The 23,849-nt window shown below is 40.8% G+C and overlaps 1 protein-coding gene across 6 annotated transcripts in view; it reads left to right on the top strand.

Annotated features, from left to right (window-relative positions):
• The window catches only part of DNAJC5 (DnaJ heat shock protein family (Hsp40) member C5), a 41,047-nt gene that overhangs the window by 8,938 nt on the left and 8,260 nt on the right, over window positions 1-23,849 (top strand). For 2 of the 6 annotated variants that reach the window (XM_019548293.1, XM_019548294.1), the window contains exons 2-5: window positions 7,685-7,755; window positions 19,826-19,943; window positions 21,816-22,029; window positions 23,440-23,611. In XM_019548293.1, coding sequence (XP_019403838.1) covers window positions 19,837-19,943; window positions 21,816-22,029; window positions 23,440-23,611 — 493 coding nt within the window. In that variant the 5' untranslated portion in view covers window positions 7,685-7,755; window positions 19,826-19,836. Of the gene's footprint in view, window positions 1-7,684; window positions 7,756-8,759; window positions 8,883-13,350; window positions 13,426-15,398; window positions 15,422-19,825; window positions 19,944-21,815; window positions 22,030-23,439; window positions 23,612-23,849 lie in introns of those variants that run through there. The other 4 variants (XM_019548295.1, XM_019548296.1, XM_019548297.1 and 1 more) reach the window with 4 other exon arrangements.

Genomic DNA, 23,849 nt, shown 5'->3' with positions numbered 1-23,849 from the left:
AACGCTTGGATGTTTATCTTGCTGTGGTGATCTTCCTGCCCCTTGAGCAGGGGGCTGGACCCAATGATCTCCCGAGGCTCCTTCCAGCCCAAATGTCTATGAAAGCTAGGAACTGAAGATTGGCAAGGCCTGTGGGGGTTTATTGCCTTCCTCTGTAGCATGAGGCATCCCTGCACTATATTAACCAAAATATTTCTCTGTCATTGCAGCAGTAGTGTCCTCATCTCCCCCTGCTTTTTACCTGTGGCACATGACAGGGTGTTTGGTTTTGTTTTCCTTGGGTGATATGTGGCTGTGTTGTGAGAGGGGGCAACTTTTTAGTACTCTCTTTAGATAAATGATTAGCTGTGCATTCAGGGGACTGGAGAGCTCTGTTCTAGTCCTGTCTTCCTAACATTAAGGTTTCTGTCCATTTTTGGTTTTAGCAGAAATGTCTTGCTACTCTGGGGTTGTTGGCAGGTTGTGTGTGAAGTATCATTGCTTCTCAAAATCTGACTCTTGTTTTGCATGATGGGATAGTACCTTATCCCATCATGCAAACCTTATCTTAACAAGAGTGGAGTACACATTTTCCTCCATCAAGGTGATGCTCCCAGTGAAGAGAAGGTGGGCTGTACTTTCTCACTTGAATTAGGAAGTTGAGTGCACTAGATTCTCCCAGCTGCTTGGATACCTTGGCAGGTACATAGAATTACCTTATGGATAGTCGGTGTTGTGCAACCAGAGTTCCCTTTCCTCAGGTGTGTTGTGCACAGCATATAATCGGTGGGGTCATTTGTGCCTGGTGCCTGTTCTGAATTGATCTCCTAGTGAGAAGCTGCCTCTCGAGTCGCTAGTGATTCACTAGTATCTGAGCTCTGCTCACAGTGCTCTAGTTTTCCTGCTTGTAATCTGGTGATCCCAAGGCAGAAAAGAGCATTAGGCTTTTTGTGTGAGCAGCCAGGCATAAATTATGTACTTGATCATGCCATTCAGCAGATGCTGACAATGTCAGGAATCCTTGTGCTTTTAAATGTTAAATTTAACATTTGTTCTGTCTATATCTTGATGTGATGAAATCTAAGGTATTGTTGAATACCATCTCTTTTATTGGTTTGGTTAAATTTGAAAGACAAACCTAAAAAAATATTTCCAAAAACATGACACTTGTTTAATCAATGGTTCCTTGAAAGCTGTTATTTTTGCAAGTCAGCGGAAGTATTTTCAAATTTTAGAATCTCTTCTGCAATATTGATGGCTTTATCCTGGCATCTTCTTTCCATCCTAGAGTGTGCGAGCAATTTCCTGCCGAGCCTGTGATGCTCAACTAGCAGGGAATGGCAATACTTGGCACTTCTGCTCCAGGGACTTGTGATCTAGACTTGTTTAAACTTTGCTGACACAGGATTGATGCACTCCAGGTGTCTAGGAGTGCCTTACTAGGATACACTGCCAACAAAGCATTCAGAAACCAGGTCTGTGCTGTGGCCTGCCTTGGCCAGTCTGTCTGTTGGTTTAAGGATGTTAAAAGGTATGAAGCTTGATGTTGTAGCTTTTTTGGTAGTGTCTCTTGGATAGGTGCAGCTGCAGGATATACTTACTGGGACAGCTTGTGTCGTTGCTTGGGGAGAAGTTTGAATATTCTGGTACGAAGCACAGTTCTGGTTCGGTATAGCAACGGTTTTGTATTGGTAGCAAGCTCCCAATGTTGACTCCCTAATACGAGCAAATCTGTGTCTTGCATTTGGCATAATAAGCAAAACCCACTGTAAATACAGTTTTGTAACTTAATTGTAGTTATGACAGCAATAGAAAGCTCCTCATTAATTAACAAGTCTCACGAACAGTTTTTTGCCTGACAGTCCTCAGTAAGGCCAGGCAAAGTTGGGTTTGCTAATTTCTCATTGACTTCAAGGTTACCTGCAGTGGTCACTTGTAGAGGCACTTTGGTTGTACTAGCGGGTATTGTATTGGGTTAATTGCTTTGCTTTAAAAAAAAATTACATCCTGAACCAAAATAGTTAAAATGGTACAAAAAACTGAGTACACCAGCACAGGAAGAGCCTAAGGAGTCTGTTAAGCAAACCAACAGCTTTATTAAAAACAAAAGCAGTTTTTCTATGTACCCATGGCTGCTGTTCATTTTTTAAAATAAGACGTTTCCTTTCCAGCTTAATTATGACTTTGCAGCATGATCTAACTTGTGATGTCAGTGTATTACCATGGAAATAAATGTAATGTAATGTAAGTATTATTTTTATTTCTCTGCAGGCTAAATTAGATTTCAAACCATGAATACAAGCTTAACCTAAGATTTTTGTATAGACCTGGGAAAGAATGGCACGTGAAAAGGAGCTGAACATACACTTTAGTTACTTCTTTCCTCCTGATCTGAAAGCCTTTTGTGGATTTGAAACTCACTCTTGTGTATACAGGGTCACAAGTCGTTATAACAAGTTGCTCAATCTGGTTTAAATGGCTAAATTTTAATCCGCTAAATTTATTAGAGAGGCAACATTTGCAGTGTGGCAGTTAAGATTGTAACAAGTTTCACCATAATCCCTGTTGTATTGCCTAATAATGACTCTATAATCACTTTAAACTTAAGTTCAGGAAAGAAGCAGTGTTATCTACAACCTGATTTATCTTTTATAGAAAATAAATGTTAGGGAAATTGCATTTGCTTTTGACCGTTTCTGTGAAGTTGTCAGGCTTGCTGTGTTAGCCTTTGCTGCTGGACACCTTGGTTTGTTTCAGGTAAAAACAAGTCTTCGGTGGCTGTAATTTTTTCACAGAATTGAACACATTTGTAAGTCTTTGTTTTAAGTTTGTGATGGAACACTAGGTCCGTTGTAGAAGGTGATCTGAAGGGTAAAACAAGTTGAAGCAAAGCTACAACGCTGCCTGGCTCAAGCCACGAGCATTTGTCTTTTGCTTTCTGTCACCCGGAATGAAACTGCATTCATTTTTAAAACAAAGACTTCAATTTAGATAGCAGCTTAAAAGGTTGGTCAGCTCATGGCTTGAAGCACAATACTTTATGATACTGGCATGGTTCTAAGACCGGCTGAAGAGGGGAAACTGCATGTATGTAGTAGCGTTTGTAAGTTGGTTTGTGCGTGTGTGTAAAATGTAAGGTCTTTCCTCTCTGTTCCTGTGGGTTCTAGTAATTAGGGTTGCAAAAACTTGATAGAAGTCATCCTCTTGCAAGGGTTGGGAGGTTGTCCTTGACAAAGTTCCACTAGGACCTCAAGCTGATCACTAGGACTTTGTCAAAAAGCTTTGCGTGATGATTTAGAAATTATAGGAATTTTACGGAGCATTTCAGGAGACAATACAGAAGTGCTGTTCTTAGAAGCTATTGTGGAGTAAGCCAACTTTTCACTCTATTAGCAAAGTAATTGCAGTTACTATTTTGAGGCAGAGAGATCAGTCTGTATTGAGAGTATTTTAAGAAATAATAAAACCCCTCTGCACACTTGTTGGCTTTTAGCAATTTTTTCCCCTGCAGGCTCTGTACTATGTACTTCTGGTAACAGTCATCCTTTTATATTGCACTAGCCAAAATTTCCTCATCGAGGTTTCAGCACATGGAGATCTCTCTTCATAATAATATCTAGCTAATAGATTTGTCCACTTGATTGCTTGCCAAGCATGTCATGCTTGCTGGTAGGGATTTATAATTGCTGCAGTACTGTGTAAAATATCCCCCCCCCCCCCAAAAAAAAAAAAAAAAAAATTCAGGGAATTGGGGTGAGGAATATTTCAGCCTTGTCAGTTGTTGCATTATCTGCTTAAAAACTCTTTATGCCTTGCTTGTATTGATCCTTTAAATACGTGTGAACTGCCCCTGATCTTTCTGTGCTGATTTATCCCATCTTGGAGGTAGGGTATTTTAAAGATATGCAAATACAATGGGAGATTGTCTGTGGGCCTCGATGATAGCAGTATCTTACTGACAGGAAAGACTGGTAGAAAAAAATACCTGTTCCTATGCATGCCATAGACAGATGTCAGATATGAGCCTACTTTTTATTACAAGGGAGAAGGAATACTTGCTAGAGAATTAGGATCCTGTCAAGATTAACAGGAAAAAGAGTATTATGTTGTTTCCTTGTAGAGATAAAGGACATTTGCACTAAAATCCAAAACACAGCAATTACAGGAAACAACCTTTTAAAATATGGGTTAATGCATGTAGATTCAAAGATACAGAGCCATCATAGCAAACCAGAATTTGTTGGAAGGGACGCTACAAACAGCTGACAGAATGGGGAACTTTCCCAGGCGTAGTTTACTTGGCCTCTGGTCAAAGCTTCTTATGCTGATGTTAATTTGTTGAGTTTTGGTTTGCTATCCTGTTGTCTTGCTTGCGGTTACTACTCTCTTGCATCTCTCTTTAATCCTTGAATTCTTTACCTTTGACTTTTTTTTACCTGTTCTTACATTGTGTGCCTCATAAAGCAGGTTTTACTGCCTCTGCCTTTTCTTCTTTTGTGTTTGGAAATGGGGCAGACAACCTTGCAACATCCTTAACCTTAACTTCAGACATTTTCCATGTCTTCTGTGCTTTCTTCTCTTCTTTTGTTTTTATTCTGAACACAATATCATAATGAGGGAAGGCATTTACAAATAATTACAGAGCAGGACTTAAGTAGAGCTCTGGGTCAGTGGATCTGGCTTGCAGAATAAATGAGTTTGGACATGTGGATGCAAACGTTCCTGAGTCATTAAATTAAAGTTGCCATTTGCAATAGCTAGAAACCTGTAGTACAAAAGGTCCCTTGGGTGAACAGTGGCTGGTATCTACATTCTCACTTAAGCATTTTTGCTAAAGGGGAAACTAAGAAATAGCCAGGGCAGGGGATTTTTCATAAATCTGTATTTGATAAGAATTGCTTTTGTCTGGAAGATATTGTTTTGGGTTCTGTGAGAGGTTTCCATCTGCAAATTGCTTTCAGTTGCCAAGTATTTTTATGTTGGGGGTAGTTAATGGAATTGATGCTCAAGCTCCCCACTTATATTACGAACAAAAGAAAGTCCAAACTTTTATCACTTTCGTCTATGGTCTTTCTTTCTTTCTTTCTTTCCCAGGTAGTTTCTTTGATTAGTTTGGTTTCAGAACAAAACTCCTTGTACCAGGATGTACTGGTATCTTGCAGTTTCATTACTTGATAATTTTCTCCCTGTCTTTGCAATCAAATGCTGCATGCACTCCCTTTGGTAGTAGGAGTCTCTTTTGTGGTGAAACTTTTGTTAAAGACAACCAAGAGAAAACACATCCCATGGAATTCAGTTGGACTCTGCTAGCTTTACGTCTTGCTATATTTCCAGCAGTGAAGATACAGGCACAGTAATCTGTACTACAGTTTGGTTGGATTGCCATCTGGCTAACGAAAATTTCCCAAATTCAAATTATGGCGTGAGACAGTTTCTAGGCAAAATACAGATTTGCTTTTGTCTATATAGGAAGGCCTGGGAAACCTCATAATACACCTACTAGCTCAAGACTGAACTGAAAATTTGAGGTCACCAAGGTTGTTACCTTGCGAGAAGTCTATCCCAGTTCCCAAATGTTCTGGGAAGCTTTACCAAAATCTGAATTTATAAGGTTGCCTGTCACTTTGAGTACTCTTCACAGATTGCTAAATAGCACCTGCAAAAATTCTCTTCCTGATTCTGCCTGTGCTTGGGTAAACTGTGAACAAAAGCACTAATACAGCCAGCAGATTCAAGAAGACAGTAGATCAGTTTGCATTTCAAAGGTTGCCTTAGAAGTATCAAAGGCTAGAAACTTATTTTAAAAATGAGGCTATTTATCAACTACCTATCCTGTATCATTATCAACTACCTCCGCCTCCTTATTTCCCAGAAAGTTCCCTGCCCATACCTGTCAAGTTTGGAAGTGGATTTATCAAGCCCAGGATGGGTGCTTTCTTGTTGCCTGTGATTCTTCCTTCTTTCTCGGTATGGGTATGTTATTGGATTTATTTGGCATCAGCTCCTTATTAAGTTGTTTTAGTGCTTTTGAAGAGGTGACATCCCCCCCCCCCCCAAAAAAAAAAAAGTCCTCTGTTGTAGCATGGAATAGATGCTATATTTACAGAGGCAATGCGATCTTTTCTCTGCTCCCAGGCGAGTAATCTCCAAGGTGATGTGGAGGCATCGCCTCTGCGGTCAGTAGGTGGTTATTTCTTTCAGCCCGTTCTATCTTTGGTTTCTTGGAGACTGTCAGCAAGGGTAGCTGTTCTGAATGATTATTGAGAGGCATGTTTGGCCCATCATAAATGAGTCCAGAGCCCTCACGCTTAAAGACTATTGAACAGTTATTGGATATCAACATCTTTAAATCTCTGTTGATATAATTTAGATCTGCCTCTAGTCTGCTGATTCAGAAGGGCTTTCTACCTGTTATTGCTCTTCCCCCTGAATTGCATGGTCACATTATCTAGTATTTTGTAACTCCTATCTGTTCCCCGCAGTTTCTGGTTGAACTTTCATTTCCTTCTGATTTGCATGTGACCAGTGAACAGCAGCAATCTTTGCACTTTTTGTGTTGAACAAGAAGCAGTTGGTGTTGCCGAATCACTGTCTTCCTCCCCCATCCTTTGTACAGTATCTGGAAGTGGGGGTGACTGAGGCTGGTTCCCTTTACACCTTCTCGACTTCTAATCTGCTCCAAACATGATCTGAATAGAAATCCTTCTGTGCATGCAGGAAACTTATACTGGCATAATTAAATCATTGTAGAGACAGCATGGGCCTCCCAGCTGGAAGCCGCACACTGCTTTACCATTTGCTGGTAATGTGTAGTAAAGATGGAATTTAAGTGGCACTTTGACCTTCAGTCACTGTGCCTTTGAAGGAGCCTCTATAATTGTAGTCGGATACTGTTGTGCAGAAACTTGGAAAGGAGGTGTGATACTGTGCACATAAACATTGCTTTTATATTGTCAAACTATTTTTGCTAGTTCAGATGAATGTTTCTTGTATTTTAAAGTATATTTCTTTATCCTTTTCTCTAACAATGCATTAGATCATTTTTAAAAAATTGACTTGCAGACTCTACTTTCTTAGATTTGAATACAGATATTCAAATCATGCCAGAGGTGCCTGTTTAGTTTTCATACATCCCAGTTCCTAACCTTGTTAGTAAAGTATTGCTTGCACAATTCTGTGTTCAGTCAGTTTTGCTTCCTATGCATGTATTTGTATGTGTGCCCTTTCACAAAGCATTGCCTGTTTTTAAGGAAATCGAGCCTTTAAAGCTATGCATATAAGCAGCAGACTTGTTACAGGTACAGGAAATTACTTCTAATTCGCTTTCTAAAAATTGATTGGACTTCAACTTCAGTTTCGTAAAGGTTAACACAGTGAATGAAGACAGTGAAATGAAGCTGATCTGTTCACGTTCCTTTTGTTATGATCTACCCCAACACGGCAATGTTTGAATGGAAGCATTTTGGATATGTTTAAATCCAAGCGAAAACATGTTTGAATGCTTGCCTGCTGTGGACTGTAGGCGGTAGTATGTCTAGTAAGTGCTTAGCCTTGTATGTACTTATCTGTTGAAATGGCTGCCTGCCTCCATGTCTTTATTTACATGGTTAAAATAAAAACACTTATGCAACAACACCAGAGAGAAACAGAACTGTGCTGGGACAGTGTGCTAACCCGTGCCTGATTTTTGTGTTCTGTCCTTTAGGAGGTTCCAGTTCCAGGTGTCTGTGGAAACGGTTACTAGACGTACCTGGAATCTAATCAGTTTAATTTAAGGTAAGTGATACCTTTTTGACTTCTTTAAGAGTGAAGAAATCTCTAACTGACAGATGCTGCTGAAGAAACAAAGTTCAAATGTGGTGGGTGGAGAAGTTTCCAGCATCTTGATGTGTGTGGGTGGAAGGAGAAACCAAAGTTGAAGAAGTTCATCATCACTGCATGTGGGTTTTTCCTTTAGTTACCCAGGGAAAAAAACAAATATTGTGAGAACTACTTGTACTTGGCATGAAACAGATGGATTGTATGTGGAGCCCAGTTATGGTATTAAGCTTTTGGCGTAAATCAATATTTACTAATATGTCTGCTGGTTGAGAGTTTTATGCGGTAAATATTGCTTGAAACAAAAAGTTAGTCTTAAACTGATGCTTTCGGCTGTGGCAGTTTGCTGCCTTGGGGAGCTTGAGCTTTCACTCTGAGGTTTGGAAAGATGCCTGTTTTAGTATATGATTCACATCACATTTTTACAGGAAAAGAGACAGAGTCAGCTGCTAGGATTGACTTGTGCAATAGCAGCCCCTCCTCCCCCCCAGCCCCTGAAAACTTAATGCATCTCAAAGTGTGTAGTGAGAAGCATTTGGTGGAGGTTGGGTTTGTAACAGCTGATAAATCTTTAGCTCTGGTCATTGGTAAAGGATTGGCAAGTAGGTTTTGTTTTGGGGGCTGGTACAATCGCATGGTAACTTCACCAGCCATGTTCCTGTCTGACCAGTGGCTTCATGATAAGAAGCTTCCTGAAGCAGCTGTGGTTTAACCTTTATGCTTCAGCGGTTTGAATACCTTAGCCCCAGTAAATGACTCCTTTTCTCTTCCTCTTCCTTGGTGTTGCTTTGGTAGCCATACCCTCTGTGCCAAGGAGCCGTTCTTCCCTTTGAGAAGGGAGAGTCATGCTGAGAGAGTTTCTTCCTTCCTCTTGCCTTGGTACCAGAGGAAGACTTGCAGGCTGACTCAGAAGCAGCTCTTCCCAGTTCCTTTCTCCTCCTCCTCTTCTACTACAGCAGCTGCAAGAGACAAAAGCTATGAAGAACTAGGGTGAGAGGCATTAAAAAAAAATCTTTTAGTTATATTGACTTCTCTGAAGATGGGAAAGGTAAGATAGAGTACAAGAGTTGATGAACAGGACGTAGGTGAGTGACTTTAATACCTATGAAACCAAGTATTTTAAGGTATTTAAAAGAAGCCATTTTAGACAGGCAGATTAATGAATATTAAGCATTTAAAAAGGGGTTTAATTTGTATTTCTCTTTCTGTTTAGTTTCAACAATTTTGTAGTTAACAGAAAGCTGCTAATACTGTTTTATAGCATTTTAATACTCTAGTATAATCATTACAGGATAAATTTAAACCAGTTCCTTTTCAATACTTGTAAAACATTATTTTCTCCACAGTGCTGAAGAAATAGCTGAACTGGCAGCTTCCTTTTCTTAGCTATTTGCTTGCTTGGAGAAGTGTTAAAAATGGGCTGAGCTGAGACCTGAGTGCTGCTTAACAATCCCGGTTATGAGTCTGACCTGTAAAAGTTGAGAGATGTGAGCAGCGTTTGCTCAGTTCAGAGTGGCTTTGTAATTTAATCTTAAAATTACACTGAAAGAAACCTGCACAATCTTGATAAAGCTTTCCCTTTGATATGTCAGAGATTTGCCTCTGTGGATCTCTGGAGCTTTATATCTTGGATGCTGTCCTTAGCTTGGTTTCTGCGTGGTGCAGATCCTCTATTTAAACCCTGGCTGGTGACTTGGGACCTGCAAAACAAGTATCTGGCCCCTGCAACAAAGCCTGATCATCCATGTTTCCTCATGTTTAAACGCACCTTCTCCTAGAACAGAACCACAGCCATGTGGATGTCCTGGGTCTTCCGTTGAACTTTTCAGGAGATGCAGTAATTAAACAGACACAGAGTTTGCACAGTATTTTAAAACACCATTCCTCTGCACTTAAATAGTGTGAAAAGGCCAGATGAAATTTATGAGGGGCAAGGATTTTTGTGGATGATACCTTTCATTGGACAAACTGCATGGTTGAGATTAGATTTCGACAAACTTTTGAACGCAGTGCATTTTTCATCGGTTGCTGAATGCACTGCATTTGAAAACTTTTGAATGTAGTGCATTCATTGAAATAATTCTAGGCATTGTCATTTAGTTTTTGACATTGCCAGTCTTGTCGTTGAGTTTGGGAAGGAAATTGCTTAAGCACTGGCACGTTGTTATTCTTCGGTTAATATTTCGTACTCAGGTGGCTTCTTACATTAATAGTCAGTTGGCCTCAAATGACCTTGCTATGTTGAAACATCTCCTGTTTACATAACAAAGGCAATAGGAGTGTTGTATATTTGTATCTGAATAAAATACTTGTACATCTCAAAGGAAGTACATATGCCCGAAGCTTTATAGATTCAGTTTTTTCATCAAGAGGACGTAGGAATTCAGAAGTAAAATGATATCTACAAACATTTCTCAACCGACCATGTTTTTCTTAAAGTTTCACTGGTGAAAGTTTGAGTGTCTCTGTAAAGAATAGTTTTCTTTGTTTAGAATTCTTTTTGGGAGTGTTTAAACGAAAGTGTATGTGTGGCAGGGTATGGCCACGGGAATGGCCTATTTTTGCTGTGTAGTTAATGGCTTTTGACAACATAGTGCATATGTGCGCGCGCATGTATATATGTAAGCATTCCTAGAAAGCATGGTGCTTGCACTCTCTTCTATCAACATCCAAAAGAAATGGTCTTTCAAAATAGCTGGCATAGGCGGCAGAATTTCTTGGTATTCCTTTAAAATGCAGTGAAAGCAAAGCAAATTCATCATAGCTCAACATCATAAGAATAAATCATTGATATTATCATTAACAATTTTTGCGTCATACTGAGGTTTATCCTTCCTATGGCTCAAAGTGCAAACAGTGTGTTCTGTGGCAAGATTTCTCAGATGTGGATTCTGAGTTCATGTATTGGATGGCTGTTTATCTACTCTCACCAATAATATATTTACTTCCAGGAGGTTTTCTTTTCTCAAAGACCCTTAGGGCTGGATTAACCGTTTAGTGGGCTCCAGGCAAACAAGCTCATGGGCCCCTACTTATTTATTTATACTTTATTTACCAATTTGCTTACTTTACTTTAGTTTATTTATTTATACTTCATATTTATATCTACTTCATATTTATTTATATTACTTTTTTTCACTCAATAATTATAATGTGTAAAATAAGCACAGCTGTGCCCCTTCTTCACTTGGGGCCCTAGTTTGCCTATGTGTTAATCCAGAGTCCCTTTTACTGTTGTGTTCTGTTGAACTTGGAAGGAACTGATCTAGGCAAGTGGAAGGGTATTGATATGGATGTTAATAATGAGGCAGGTTGCTAAAGCAGAACAGTCTTGTTTGGAGAATAGGTCCCTTCCAGCAGACTCACAGTACTTGGCTTTGACAAACAGAGGTGCACCCTTGATTGACTGGTCTGACTCACTTCAGCAGGAAATAAATCACTTAAATCCTTGTGAGTAAACTTCCTTCTCATCAGAGAATTGCTGGCTGCTCCCTCCCCTCCTCCCCCCCCCCTTCCAATTGAACCGTGTTCTCTAGGAAAAAATCCATAGGTAAAAGAGAATCTGGTTGACCCTTCTAGTTTTTGTTATTAGGCAGGATAATTTTTTCAACTCCACCATCAATTATATGGAAACATTGCATGACTTATCTTGTGAGTTTGCATTTGCACAACTTCCCTTTCTACTGTACTTACTGATATCAAGCCGGTACTTGTGACATCACAGTTCTTTTGAAGTGATTCTGAATTTCTGTATTCGGTAAATCAGGGATGAGGAGCAGACTGATTAAAAGGGAGAGAGCTTCAATTCATCTAAGTACCAATTGTTATTACTATGACAGTGCTGGGAAAAGAGATACAAGCCATGTGTGGCATTTCCCAATAGCTTTGTATGCTTATAAAATTGCTCCTAGAAATTTCTTATTCCAGGTGCACCATTCTTGCAGATAGAATTAGTACTATAAAACAAGGTCTAAACTATCCTGGACAAGTGTCCGTTTAGCCTGTTCCAAATAAAACTGCACAAATAACCCCCACAACTACCAGGCACAGTGCCCAAAAACATCAGTAACACCCTAACTTGCCCAGGTTAAGCAGTGGGACAAGGGCACTGCCAGCCTTCTGCCATTACCAGGACAGGATGTGGTTTGTGAATAAATATTTGAGAGTTTCAAGGAAGAGGACCATGCCTGCTAGAGGAAAGCAGAACCCACCCCCCAAGTTCATGCCGGTCTCACTGCTTTAAATATGAGATGAAGCACAAGGCTAATTTGAAAAGCAGTATTATTGCAGAAAACCTTTGCTGTCCAGTTCACAAAGGTTTATTGACTAATAAATATTTATGCTTCAGCCTAGAAGCATAAGGAAAAGCCTCCATTGTTCATCTGCTTTTGGATCTAATATGCAAATAGGGGTATGGACAATGCTGTCCTTTGAGTTAGCAGTGGACTGATGCAGCTACAAAGCTGTTATTTTCTGGCTGTGATCTGGCTTTGAGATTAAGTTAGTGTTGAATTTACCTGTTTTTAAATGCCGTATGACTAGAATTAAGCATACTGGAAAGGTAGTAACTTACTGTTTTAATGCTGTTGGGGAAAAAGAAGCAAAACTGTTGCTGAAAGTGTAATTGTTAGCTGTATGTATTGGCCACAGCTGAGCCTTTGCCACTGAGATAGTATGGTGGCAGTATTCTGTACTTCACTGTTTCTTAAATAACTCAGAGTTTGTGGTCTTTGAGCAGGTATTGTCTATATTCTATTTCTCTAAATACCTGTTTGATGAAAATGCATACCAAGAGAGTGGATTGGTTGGTTCTTTAAGGGGTCCTTGATTTCCTTTAATAGGGAAATTTGATGATTTTTACTTTTACAATGTACATTGGGGACCGGCTAATTTATACCAGGAGCAATTCTGCCACTAACTTTTGTTTATGGAAAAGTTAAGTCAAGCTCCTTTCTCCCAGGAGTGACACCTGATTGTGTCTGCACTATAATGTTTCATTTTCCTCTAAAAATTTTAGCATTTCAGAGTTTTTTTGCTTTGTATTTTAATTTAGCTTGTTTATGGACAGACTCTTTATTTCATGTTTCTCCATACTCCATGTTTACTTGTATCTAACAATACCAGCACTTCCTCATGCAGCACATTGTTTTGGTGATGGTTTAATTTAGTACTCTGGCTTTGCCTTCTCTACATCATTACTCTAGGTTAGCTAGCATTCTGTGCATAGTGTGCCCTCAGTACAAGGTCCCCACTTCCTTAGGTCTGATGCATGGGAGTATGTATACAGTGTTGCAGTAATCTGTGTGCTGGACTGTGCTTCTAGCAGAATATCCACTGATTCTTAATAGTGTATTAATCTGGGCCTCTGTGCATTTAGCGTGGGTTATGGAAGAACTTGTCTGTCTTTCCTGATTTCTTGTGCAGAAATTACTCTCACCCACAATATCAGTGGAATGAACTGCTAGACTGCACTATCTTGCCTTTAGCTGTGCAAAATCACATTCAGTCACTATAGTGCAGTTATCTAACATGTCACTAAAACTCCTTCTGCAGGTGCTTGTGGGTCAGGTGAAGGCTTCACAATCCTGAGCTGTGGAGGACTGACTTGGTGACTGCACGTGAGCTTGGGTAACTAAAGGCAAGGTGGTGCTGCCTGCAGAGCACTCTGTATGCTACCATGTATGGTCCGTATTGGGGCCTCTTTTGCAATTCCTTGTGAAGAAAAAGCCTTTTCTTAGAGATTGCCCAGTAGTTGTGCTGGTTCATAGACAAGGAGGCAGCCAGAGTACACCTGAGATAACTGGGTCTGATTCCAAGACAGCACAGGAAGTAAGGGACATCTTGTATGCTCACATCCATCTTTTGCAGTGGGAATTGGTGTCACCTTAATGTTGGGGTAATGTTGGAGTGCTGTTTGAGTGCTGCTGAGGTTGAACAGAGTACATGGCCCCCCCATTCAGGAGTCATCTATGTATATTTATCCTGAGACATTGTTTATAGCCTTTTTTTTTTAAATTGATGCCTCCTTATTTGTAAAATACTTGCACACCAAATTTTTGATTATACAGCAAAACTTAATCTAGAGTTAGCAGCACGACATGGGGAAAACTGTAAACCCTTGTTAAGAAATAAAAGCCCCAAAAGAACAAAAAGAAAATCAGTCTCATGAAATGTGGTATTGGTTCTTCAATTTTAAACTTTGTCTCCTTTGCACATGGCTAGAATAAGAAGCAAAGTCTTGCGGTGTGCAGTGTGTACAGTTTCTGCTGTGTGCTTGTTGAATGATTTGGTCTCCACGTAGGTGTGCCCACTGCCTGCATGCTGCAGTAGTATGGAAAAGAGCCCATAGTACAGGGTGGAATGAGTGGTGCATTGCTCACAGCCTGCCAGCCATCATGTTAAGTAACTGCTTCATCACTCCTCTCGATTTAAAAAAAAAATTGGTGCTGTTGTCACTGAAGCTCAGTAGCATAAATAGGGCAGAGTGAGCCAGATACCTGCCCTGGGCACCAACTGTGAGGGGGTGCCAGAATACCTTCTCCACCTCCTGCCAGGAGTCTTTGCTATGGTGGAGAAGGCCTGGCCAGAGGAGCTGGGCAGTGCAGCATGGCACTAAGCCATGTATCTGGGGCCTGGGGGTGAGTGGGGCAAGCAGAACATAATTCCACCCCCCAGTGTGTACTGTGGTCAGCATGCCCATGTACCCCTCTTTCCCCCTTGCCACCATAGGTGCTCAGTAGGCTTGTTACACCTCTGCTGAAGCTCATTCTCTTGTTCCTGCACAGTGTGGTCATGGCCAATATGATCTAATAACTTCAGCTTCTCTTATCTGCCTGCTGGGCATGCCTGGCATGCTATTTTGTGGTGTCCATCTGAAACTTGAAGTGGTGTTATCAAGGGGAACATTCTTCTTGTATTTTTTTTCCCCAGAAAACTGAGTTGGTTGGAAATGCAACTGAAATCTGTTTCCCTTTTGTGATAGGGAGGGTTGGCATCCTATTCTGGTTTCTACTTTGAGCAGTTATATTATATCCTGATTTCTCATAAATTCTGTATTGTTTAATCCTGGCTTGCTGTAGCAGCCTATTAGTGACACTGTAGCAGTAAATGAATCTGCAATTGGATTACACTTGGTATACGAGCTGATTTATAGAAATATCAATTCTGAAAGCCGAGCTGGTGATGTAGTGTATGAAATATCCTGCACAGGATGTGGAAAATTTGCCAACTGATAGCCATGGTTTGTCGCTCTGTTAGCTCTCTTTTGCAGAAGCTAGCTTTAACTTTGTAATGCTAGGTAGTACAGCAGAGGAGAAGGGAATCCAGCCTTTTATGTTTGGAGAAGGGAAGAGTCCAGCTCTATATGCTTGGAGCTGGGCTTGGTAACTCTTGAGGTCTTTTCCAGCCCTGCAGTTGTTACACAAGGATTTTAAAGAGCACCCCATGCTAAAAATGCATAGTTCCACTTTCCAGCAAAGTTGATCAGCACAGCATGCTTTTGGCACTGGGAGCACAGATGGTTAAAAGTGCTGTTTTTAATCCAGGGGATTACCTTTCTTCATAGCCTTCCAAGCAAAACCTCTTGAGGGAATCCTGCCTGGTTGGAATACATAACAGATGGCTGGTGAGTGTGTTGGATGTCACTCCTCTTTAAAGATACAGAGCTTGTCTTAATATTGTTAATCAAAACTACTAGAAAGAGAAGATTCAGTAGATGATACACTTCTCTGTTTATTGTGACCTACCATTTGGGGATGCCAGTCTTTGAAGTGTGGGGACAGAATAAGGGAGGCATCAAAAATTATATTTAAAATCATGAGACTTTGCCTTGGTACAGACCCACCTCATATATGGGGAGGGAGAAAATGGTCAAATCTTTTTCACGCTTTTCCATACCCACTTGTCAGTGGAAACAGATCTGGTGTTTGTCATGAAGCCTATCGGCATACACCATTGCTAGGCCACACCAGATTAATATCACTATCTATCTTGCATTGGTTAGTCAACTGAGAAGTCTGTCTGTTAGTGTTTGATATCTGATGAATCTCAGGAAGCTAGGTTAGTTATTCCTCTAGTATAAACAGGAAAAGTAATAGACTTGTTTTCCAGTCTTGTTCAACCATACTATATTTCAGCTGTTAAGATGTGTAGCGCACCACAATTCATAATGAAAGCGCTGTAATGTAAAGAGCATCGGCTGTAACGTAATTCTGCTGCTGGTTCTCTCCGGTGGTGCTCGTAAGGGATTCTCACTGATGTCAATAATGCTGTGTGCAACAAGGGATGAACCTTTAATATTTTAGTACTCAGTCTCTGAAACCTACACTGGCCTTTTTTAATTTCTAGCCCGAGGAAGAAAGAGGTTCTTTTGTTTCTTTTCCTGGATTCAAAGTATTTTTGTCTCTGATTGTGGTGTTTGCTTCTAGGAGGTTATCGTTGTAGTTTTTGTCCTGGAGGTAAGAATTTCATGATGTTTCTAAATAAATTTGCTTTGGTCACAGCATTCAATGGCCATTGCTACCAGTTATGCAGTGAATCCTACTGAGAATCTGTCCTGGCTGTCACAGTAACCTGCTTCCTGGGCTGCAGAATGAGCGCCTGAGCCCTGAGCTGCTTGCTCCACTTGCTGCCGCAACCCCAGCCAAAGTGATTGTGCCTCAGTGGGGGATAGGAAAACTTATGCAGAACTTTCCAATTTAGCCAAAGGAGACAATTTCGTCTGAGGAATATTTTTCTGGTAGGTTAAGCCCTTCTTGCAGTGAAAACTTTTGCTGTGTCTGAGATATTTAAAGGTTCTTTTATGCAGCATAAAAAAAAATATTGCTTTATAAGCAGCCCCCAGTCAGGGACATGATGCAGTTTCCCATGCCCTCTGCATGCTATGCTTTGTGGATGCACATTAACCTCTATGAAAACATTAGCAGATGACTCTTGAAAATGCCCCAAAAGTTGTTTTTTGGCTTTCCGTGTTTTCAGGCTTATTGGAGGTCCCTTTTATCGGAGCTGTTCATTTGCTAAATCTGGAGTTTTGTTTCATTCACTACTTAATCAAAGAGCCAAGCAAGTTTTCCTAAGGCTTTCCAAAGGAGTTTATCAGCAAAGGCAAGGCTAAGCATGGAAAGATCCTTGCCAAATCTCTGCATATCAACAAGGTCTCTTTGGAAGTGCAGGTCAGCAGTTTGTATAAATCCATGGACCTGTGCAGTGTTTGCTGCCCTGGATTTATTCTGTGAACTTTCACTGTATCCCAACTAAAGTTGGTCTTTTAGTATAAGTACATGTTGCGTGTTTAGGCCTAATTGCTTCACCTATAATGCATATATTAAGCACTTGGTAGATAAAGCCATTGAGAACATTTGCAACAGATGAGAAGGGGCTTATCTGAAATGGCTGTTATTTGTATAACTGCATTTATTTAGCCCAACTGTGTTGTAGCTTGGTCCATATCCATGATGGCCCTAAAAAACGGTATTCTTTTGTGAATGCCGTTGCATTATAGGTAGCTTCTGATGGGCAGATGGGTTAGCAGAATACTATGATAGAGCTTAATTTGAATCACTTGTCTGAATAACTGGGTACAGACTCAGGCCATTTCCAGGTTTCTAGTTCATTAGTGGAATGCACCTCCTATTAAAATAGGAATCCATAACCTCATATCAGAGTAGAGTGTTGTTATCGAAACTTGGCTGTTTAAAAGGCAAGGCTTGTTCCCATTTCAAGCTGAGAGTTCACTTAACCCACTAGCATGGCTCAGCATTGATTTTTGAATTGGATATTAGGGATCTCTTCATTACAGTAAACATACAAGGTCAAGTCATTGCTGGGGAAACTTCATTGAGTTCTTTAGTGTTACCAGGAACGAGTTTGACCCACCGAATATGAGAAGTGGGTTGAGCCTTCATGTTTAAAGATGATGGCCTTGGTTTAGATTTGTATCTTAAATATTCTAGGACTTTCTCATCTCTTTTCTGCTTCTGATGCAATTGAATTAGTACAGAATTGACTATAGTGTTGAGTTCAGATGCTGTTTCATCACAAATCATTTAGAATGAAAAACCAGTAAAATTGTTCTTCACACTCCTTTTTTCCTTTAGTTTTGTACTTTGTGCACCTTAACTGGAAGTATGCATAAATATAAGATTTTTGCAGCATGCTTTTATGTTGGTTGATATAACTGTGTGGTCTTGTGTCGCCTTTGATAGCTTGAACCGAATGAGAGTGTCCACTGCAAGGCATTACTGCCTTAGGAGCAGTGTGTGATTTGTAGGTATGAGAGTTTCTCTGCTGTGTCGGCAGACTTGGGTGATTGAATTTGTGGAGTGGAACTGCACCAGTTCCTTTTTGTAGACTTGTCCTTGAGAACCACGTGGTGAAAGATGCAGCTTTTCAGAATATTGTTTTTATGTACTCTTTTGAAAGCTGAAGTTACTCAATGTGTGATCGAAGGTGAAGGATTAAATTAGAAGACAGGTCTGCCACTTTAAATACCTTTTTTCAAACGCTATTTAATCTGCTGCAGGCTAGCTATAATGACATAATTCAGAAATAGCCAACAGTCTTTCTCTTCTATCCTCATCCTTGTTGCCGTACTACAGCTAAAGAATGGCAAATGCTAATCTCCTGTTGTTAGATGCAATGCAATATTTGCCGATGGTTTGCCGTGGGGGAGAGCTGTGGACCTTTTCATATTTGAATTTGGGTGGGAGGTTCATTCATATTCAAGTATTTTGCTTCAGCTAATGTGTGTGTAAATGTTTTGGCCTTGTAAGTTTAAGCTCTTAGAGGAAAGACTGCCTCTGACCTAGATGCTCAGGCTGTCTGTAGCCTTTGTTTCCCTCCAGTCCCTTCCAAAGTCATTTATAGAAGGTAGCCTTTAAAAAAAAGATCTCCCATCATTGTTGGTGAATTTATCTGAAGCAGATAATTTGAGAAGGGAAGGCAGTTTGGTTGGACTGTGTTTTAGTGCTTAGATAAACTAGCAGGTGGTTACTGTTATCCTCTAATTGCCAACACATTAGTTGTTTAAAACTTTTTACCTCTGTTCTGTATTGCCATTGTTCCCCACGAACACGGGCCATTTTCTAACAACAGCACTTGTGGAAGGAGTTTCTTTTTTTCTGTGCTCCAAGGCAGGCACTGTTACCAACCCAAGTTTGCTTTGCCACGGGCTTGGGGAACTGCTGATCATCCACCAAGCTTCTCCTTTGGAGACTGTTGCCCCAAAAGGACCGTGCCCTAAGGAACAGGTGCCTGCTGATGCAGATATTTGGTGCTTTTCGGAGGCTATTGTAGGGAAGCTCAGTCACTGAACCTTAATGCCAGTCATTAACTGATTCCTACTTTATTATTTAAAATTAAAACCCATGAGTGAACTCATCTCATGGTGTAGCTAGAGAAACCTACTTTACTCTCCCAAGTACAGGTAAGGCTGATTGAAGCTCTCACTTCAGACTTCCTTCTTGGCAGCTGCTTGCTTCTTGGTTTGCTACGTCCTCTAAGCTTGTTCGCAGTGCTACCCTTCCAGGAGTCTTGACTCCTACAGTCTCCTGGGGACTAATTTTTGACATCTGAAGAGTTCTTCCTTGTTGTGTTTAGGGGGTAGTCCAGGGGAAGGGGGTGGTATGAAACATTTCCAAGGGGCAAGCTTCAGTTGGCTGTTCTGATGGTCCCTTCCCTGAGGTTTTTTTTCCCCAGGTCCAAGTGCTTTGTTGGCATTGTATTACCTAGATTTATCCTGAAAGTTTTAGGGTATTTTCACTGACAGTATACACCTGAAAGAGCCATGAAAATGTGGGAAACTGTTTGAAATGCTAGGTTTTTTTTTCCAAACCCAGCTACACCTTTTTTAAAGAAAAAAAAAAAAGAAAGTTCATACCTAAGCTCTTTGGCTGGATTGAAGATTTATTGTTCATGGGAGCTGGAGGTCTGCACTCTGTTCTGTTTTATAGTCGTTTTTTGATTTCTATTTGAGATGGGGATTCTAAAGATCTCTATATCCTAATGTCTGATGGGTGGTTCCTCTACACAGATTAGCTCAAGATGGCAGACCAGAGGCAACGCTCACTGTCTACCTCTGGGGAATCATTATACCACGTCCTAGGACTGGACAAGAATGCCACTTCTGATGATATCAAAAAGTCATACAGGTAAGGTTTAAAGCTCTGATACCTGATGTTTCACACAGTATTTTTGCTATGTCTTTTTTGATCTGTTTAGTATTATGGAGTCTAAAGTTAGATTTTTCTAGACCCTTTACAAGCAAAACTTTTTGCACTGAAGACAACTAGTTTGGGAATTTAATTCTTGCCGTGTCTAGTACCTAAACATGACCAAATGTTCAGGGTAATGTGGTTGGATTTAAACTCTTAGTTTAAGGTATCCTGCAGTAGTTTGCCAGTTCAAAAATATTGTACTTGTATAATGACCCTTCCTGGCCCCTCACGTCTAGTTCCTAGAGCCTAGAATATGCAGATAAAAGACACATCTTGGTGCACCTTAACAAACTTGAGTATTTGTAAATCAGTTCAGATTTCCCTCTGAGGTGCTGTTTTTTAAAATACAGATTTGACTTTTAGAAAATCAAATCTACTTGAAAACGTTTTGCATTGTCCAACTTTAAGTATTTTGGGGGAAAATCACAATACCGTTAGCATGTGTAATTGCTACTCTACAATAGCAGTTCAGTCTATTTCTGACAAATGGCAGTGGATTTAACATTACGCTAGGGGTCAGTAGTAGTCTTTATTTGAGGATATTCCTGTAGCAAGTTAGTTTTTCCTTTTCTTTTTTCTCTTCAAAAGGACAGAGTGGTTGAGTTTTGATGCAGGTCATCTTTATAGTCCTGATCATGTTTACATGAGAATAAAACCTGTACAAAAGATTAGATAAACTCTAGTTCCATTTAAAAGTTTTTGGCAGTGAGTTATCAGTATAACATGTGGATGCAGCTTTGCTATTTTTTTCCATAAGGTAACTACTTTCTTAGAACATTCCCCTAATTAAAATTTGGGACTGACTTTCTGTTTTGGTCTCGCTACCATTCACGATACTTGGAATGCGTTGCACTCTTTGATGCACGTTGTCTGCATTGGCTGCTTCCTACAGGCATAGTGAAGCCCTTCTTCCCCCATCTGTCTGGCAGCTCTCAACCTAAGCAGCATGTGTGGCATGTGCCCTGCTTGGCCTCCCCAGGTTATGCTGCCATAAATCACTGGAACAGATGAGCTAATAGGAAAACTTCCATTTTTGAACAGGGATCTTGAGAGTCAACTCCAGCAATATGGAAACAGGCCCTTGAGCTAGGTTTGCTAGTGAGAATGGCTTTTTGTTATTATTTATGTGAATATCAACAAGGAAATGGGACAGTAGAGATAAGGGGAACCCCAGCTGTATAAAATCTCTTACCTGAGGCTGAAGGGTCTGTTTCATTGAATAGACCAGAGGTGTCATACGTCCTGTGGGCTGGATCCTGCTGACAGAACCATTCTATCTGGCTTGCTGGACTGTGGGTTGGGCCACTGGAAATTGTGGGGGTGTGGTTGGGGGGTTGGGACTGGTCTGCCACAGAATCCAGTGGGCATGGTGATTGGCAGCAGTAGGGTGAGCGAGGGCTGACACAGCCCCAGTTGCCCTTCATCTACCTCACCTATTTCAACAGACATGGCTCTACTTCCTTGGCTGTCAGCCTCACTGCTGCATGCCCTGTGTTGGAGCTAGAGCTGTCACTGCAGCACAAGATGTGCTGGTTGTGGCAGCTTTGACTCCAACGTGGGGCATTTGGCACAAGCTGCTACACGTGTCTTGGGTCAGAGCCAGAGTTGTTACTGTCACTGCTGCTGCATGCCCTGGTCTGGATCCTGCCCTCAAGGAGCCCCATGGTCCAGATCCAGTGTGGTAAGCTTGACACCCCTTTAACTGACAGACAGGCCATCTACCTACAGTACTGAGATGAACTAGATCAAAAAAGCTCATCCCAGAATATAAGATAGTGCCTTTCCTTCTTCCCTCCTGCTTCACAGGAAACTTGCACTGAAATATCATCCTGATAAGAACCCAGATAATCCAGAGGCTGCAGAAAAATTTAAAGAGATCAACAATGCACATGCAATATTGACTGATGCCACAAAACGAAACATATATGACAAGTATGGCTCCTTGGGTCTGTATGTAGCGGAGCAGTTTGGAGAGGAGAATGTGAATACATACTTCGTTCTGTCCAGCTGGTGGGCAAAGGTAAGTGAACTAAAGCTCTGATTCTGCTGCACCTAGTCATTTTTGATGTGACGGCAGCAGAGCTGAATATCATCAGTGTACTAAATGGCACAGCACCTTGTGCCTTCTTACAAACTCTCCTACATGGCCTTGTACACACACTGAACGTGAGTTGTAAAAGCTATGTGGAGGGTATGTGGGAACAGGATGTGCCAGAACTCATAACTCTTTACTGGAGTTATGTTTATACTGCTGCACTCTGCTGTTTCCCTGGGATGAAAACGTGGGGTTTTTACCACCTTTGAGGCTGAAGAGTTTAGAAGAAAGTGAGTAATCCAAAATCTGTAAATCACTTGTGCTTTGGGGGAAGGATGATTTTTAAATTGTACATAAATATGTCATGAGTAACTTGAATTACTTAGGAGTTGTGCTGCTGTCTAAAGTATGACACCACAATTACCTGAGCTCACGCTGACATTATTTACCTTCATTTTATGACTGATTCAGACTCTTCCCCAGTCCCGATGATTCAGCCATAGGCATATATGCCTTGTTACTTGGCAGCACCTCTTCCATCTCCTTATTTCTTTGGAGGACGAAAATAGTTATTACTGTGATATATCAGCTAATTGTCTAACTAAACCCCCCCCCCCACACACAAAAAACAACTTCCAGCATAGCTATGCAAAAAGCATTCCATTTTGCTACCAGTAGGTGCTGGTATGTACAGCACAGGCCTTGGGTGAGAGTGAGCAAAGTCTATAATCCACAATATAACTGAAACTCAGATATACCTGGTCTGGGATCCTTAGTAGGTACTTGGTGGCTGGAGCCCCTGATGCCATAGCCAGACCACTGCCTGTAACAGAGCTAGATAAAGTGACCTCAGGTTTGTCTTCATGAGCAGCTGTCACACCGTCTGGATTGCAGTATAGATGCTCCTTCAACTCTTCCTTTTTTGAAGGATGCAGCTCAAATGGTAGGTTGCAGTACCCCAAGTTTTCAGCAGTTTTATTAGGAGGAAATTAGCAGCTCTAAGCAAGATGTTCCTAATTTTAAGTTGTTTTGTTCCTTCCCTTTGTATCCTGGCCCCAGGCTTTCTCCCAAAAGATCTGTTTAAGTAGATGGGCCTCTAGAGAATACTGTTTTTCTGGCTACTTTTTTTTTCATGCTAGTGTTCATACTGGGAACAGATGTTAAAGGCTGCTGTCTTAGTAGGGAAATAATGCATTGCATATTCATATTTTGTATTAATTTTGTTTCAGTAATGCTCTCTATGTCCAAAGCAGCCTGCCAGCTATTTAACGACTAACCTGTTTTAAACAGCTCTCTTCTGTGGTAATGGGAGGTCTGGGTTAGGTGATGGGAATCATCCCGTTTAACAAAAAGATGCAATTTATATGTGTGTATCTTTCCCTTCCTTTCCTACAGGCACTGTTCATGTTCTGTGGGCTCATCACAGGCTGTTACTGCTGTTGCTGTCTGTGTTGCTGCTGTAACTGTTGCTGTGGAAAGTGTAAACCTAAACCTCCTGAAGGCGAAGAACAGGATTTTTATGTCTCCCCAGAAGATTTGGAGGCTCAGTTACAGTCGGACGAAAGGGGTAGGTGGAGAACTCATAGGGCTGTTTAGGATAGCCAATAACTCTTTAAGTATTCAACATAGCTTATAAGCCAGTAGCGTATTGAATACAGTGTCTAGTTTTAGAGACCATTGAAACCTGTAGTTGGCAGGGAAGAGGAGATATTTGATGAATTATTGATTTTTTTTTTTTTTCCCCTCCCCCCATGATAGAGTACATGTGTTGTAGGTATACAGACACTAAAAGGTAGCCATTGTTT

The sequence above is a fragment of the Crocodylus porosus genome, unplaced genomic scaffold, assembly GCF_001723895.1.
Source record: "Crocodylus porosus isolate Cpor-Errol unplaced genomic scaffold, CroPor_comp1, whole genome shotgun sequence".
Taxonomy (NCBI): Eukaryota; Metazoa; Chordata; order Crocodylia; family Crocodylidae; genus Crocodylus; species Crocodylus porosus.
Note: the sequence above shows the minus strand (reverse complement) of the source record. Positions and strands in the feature narration are given on the sequence as shown.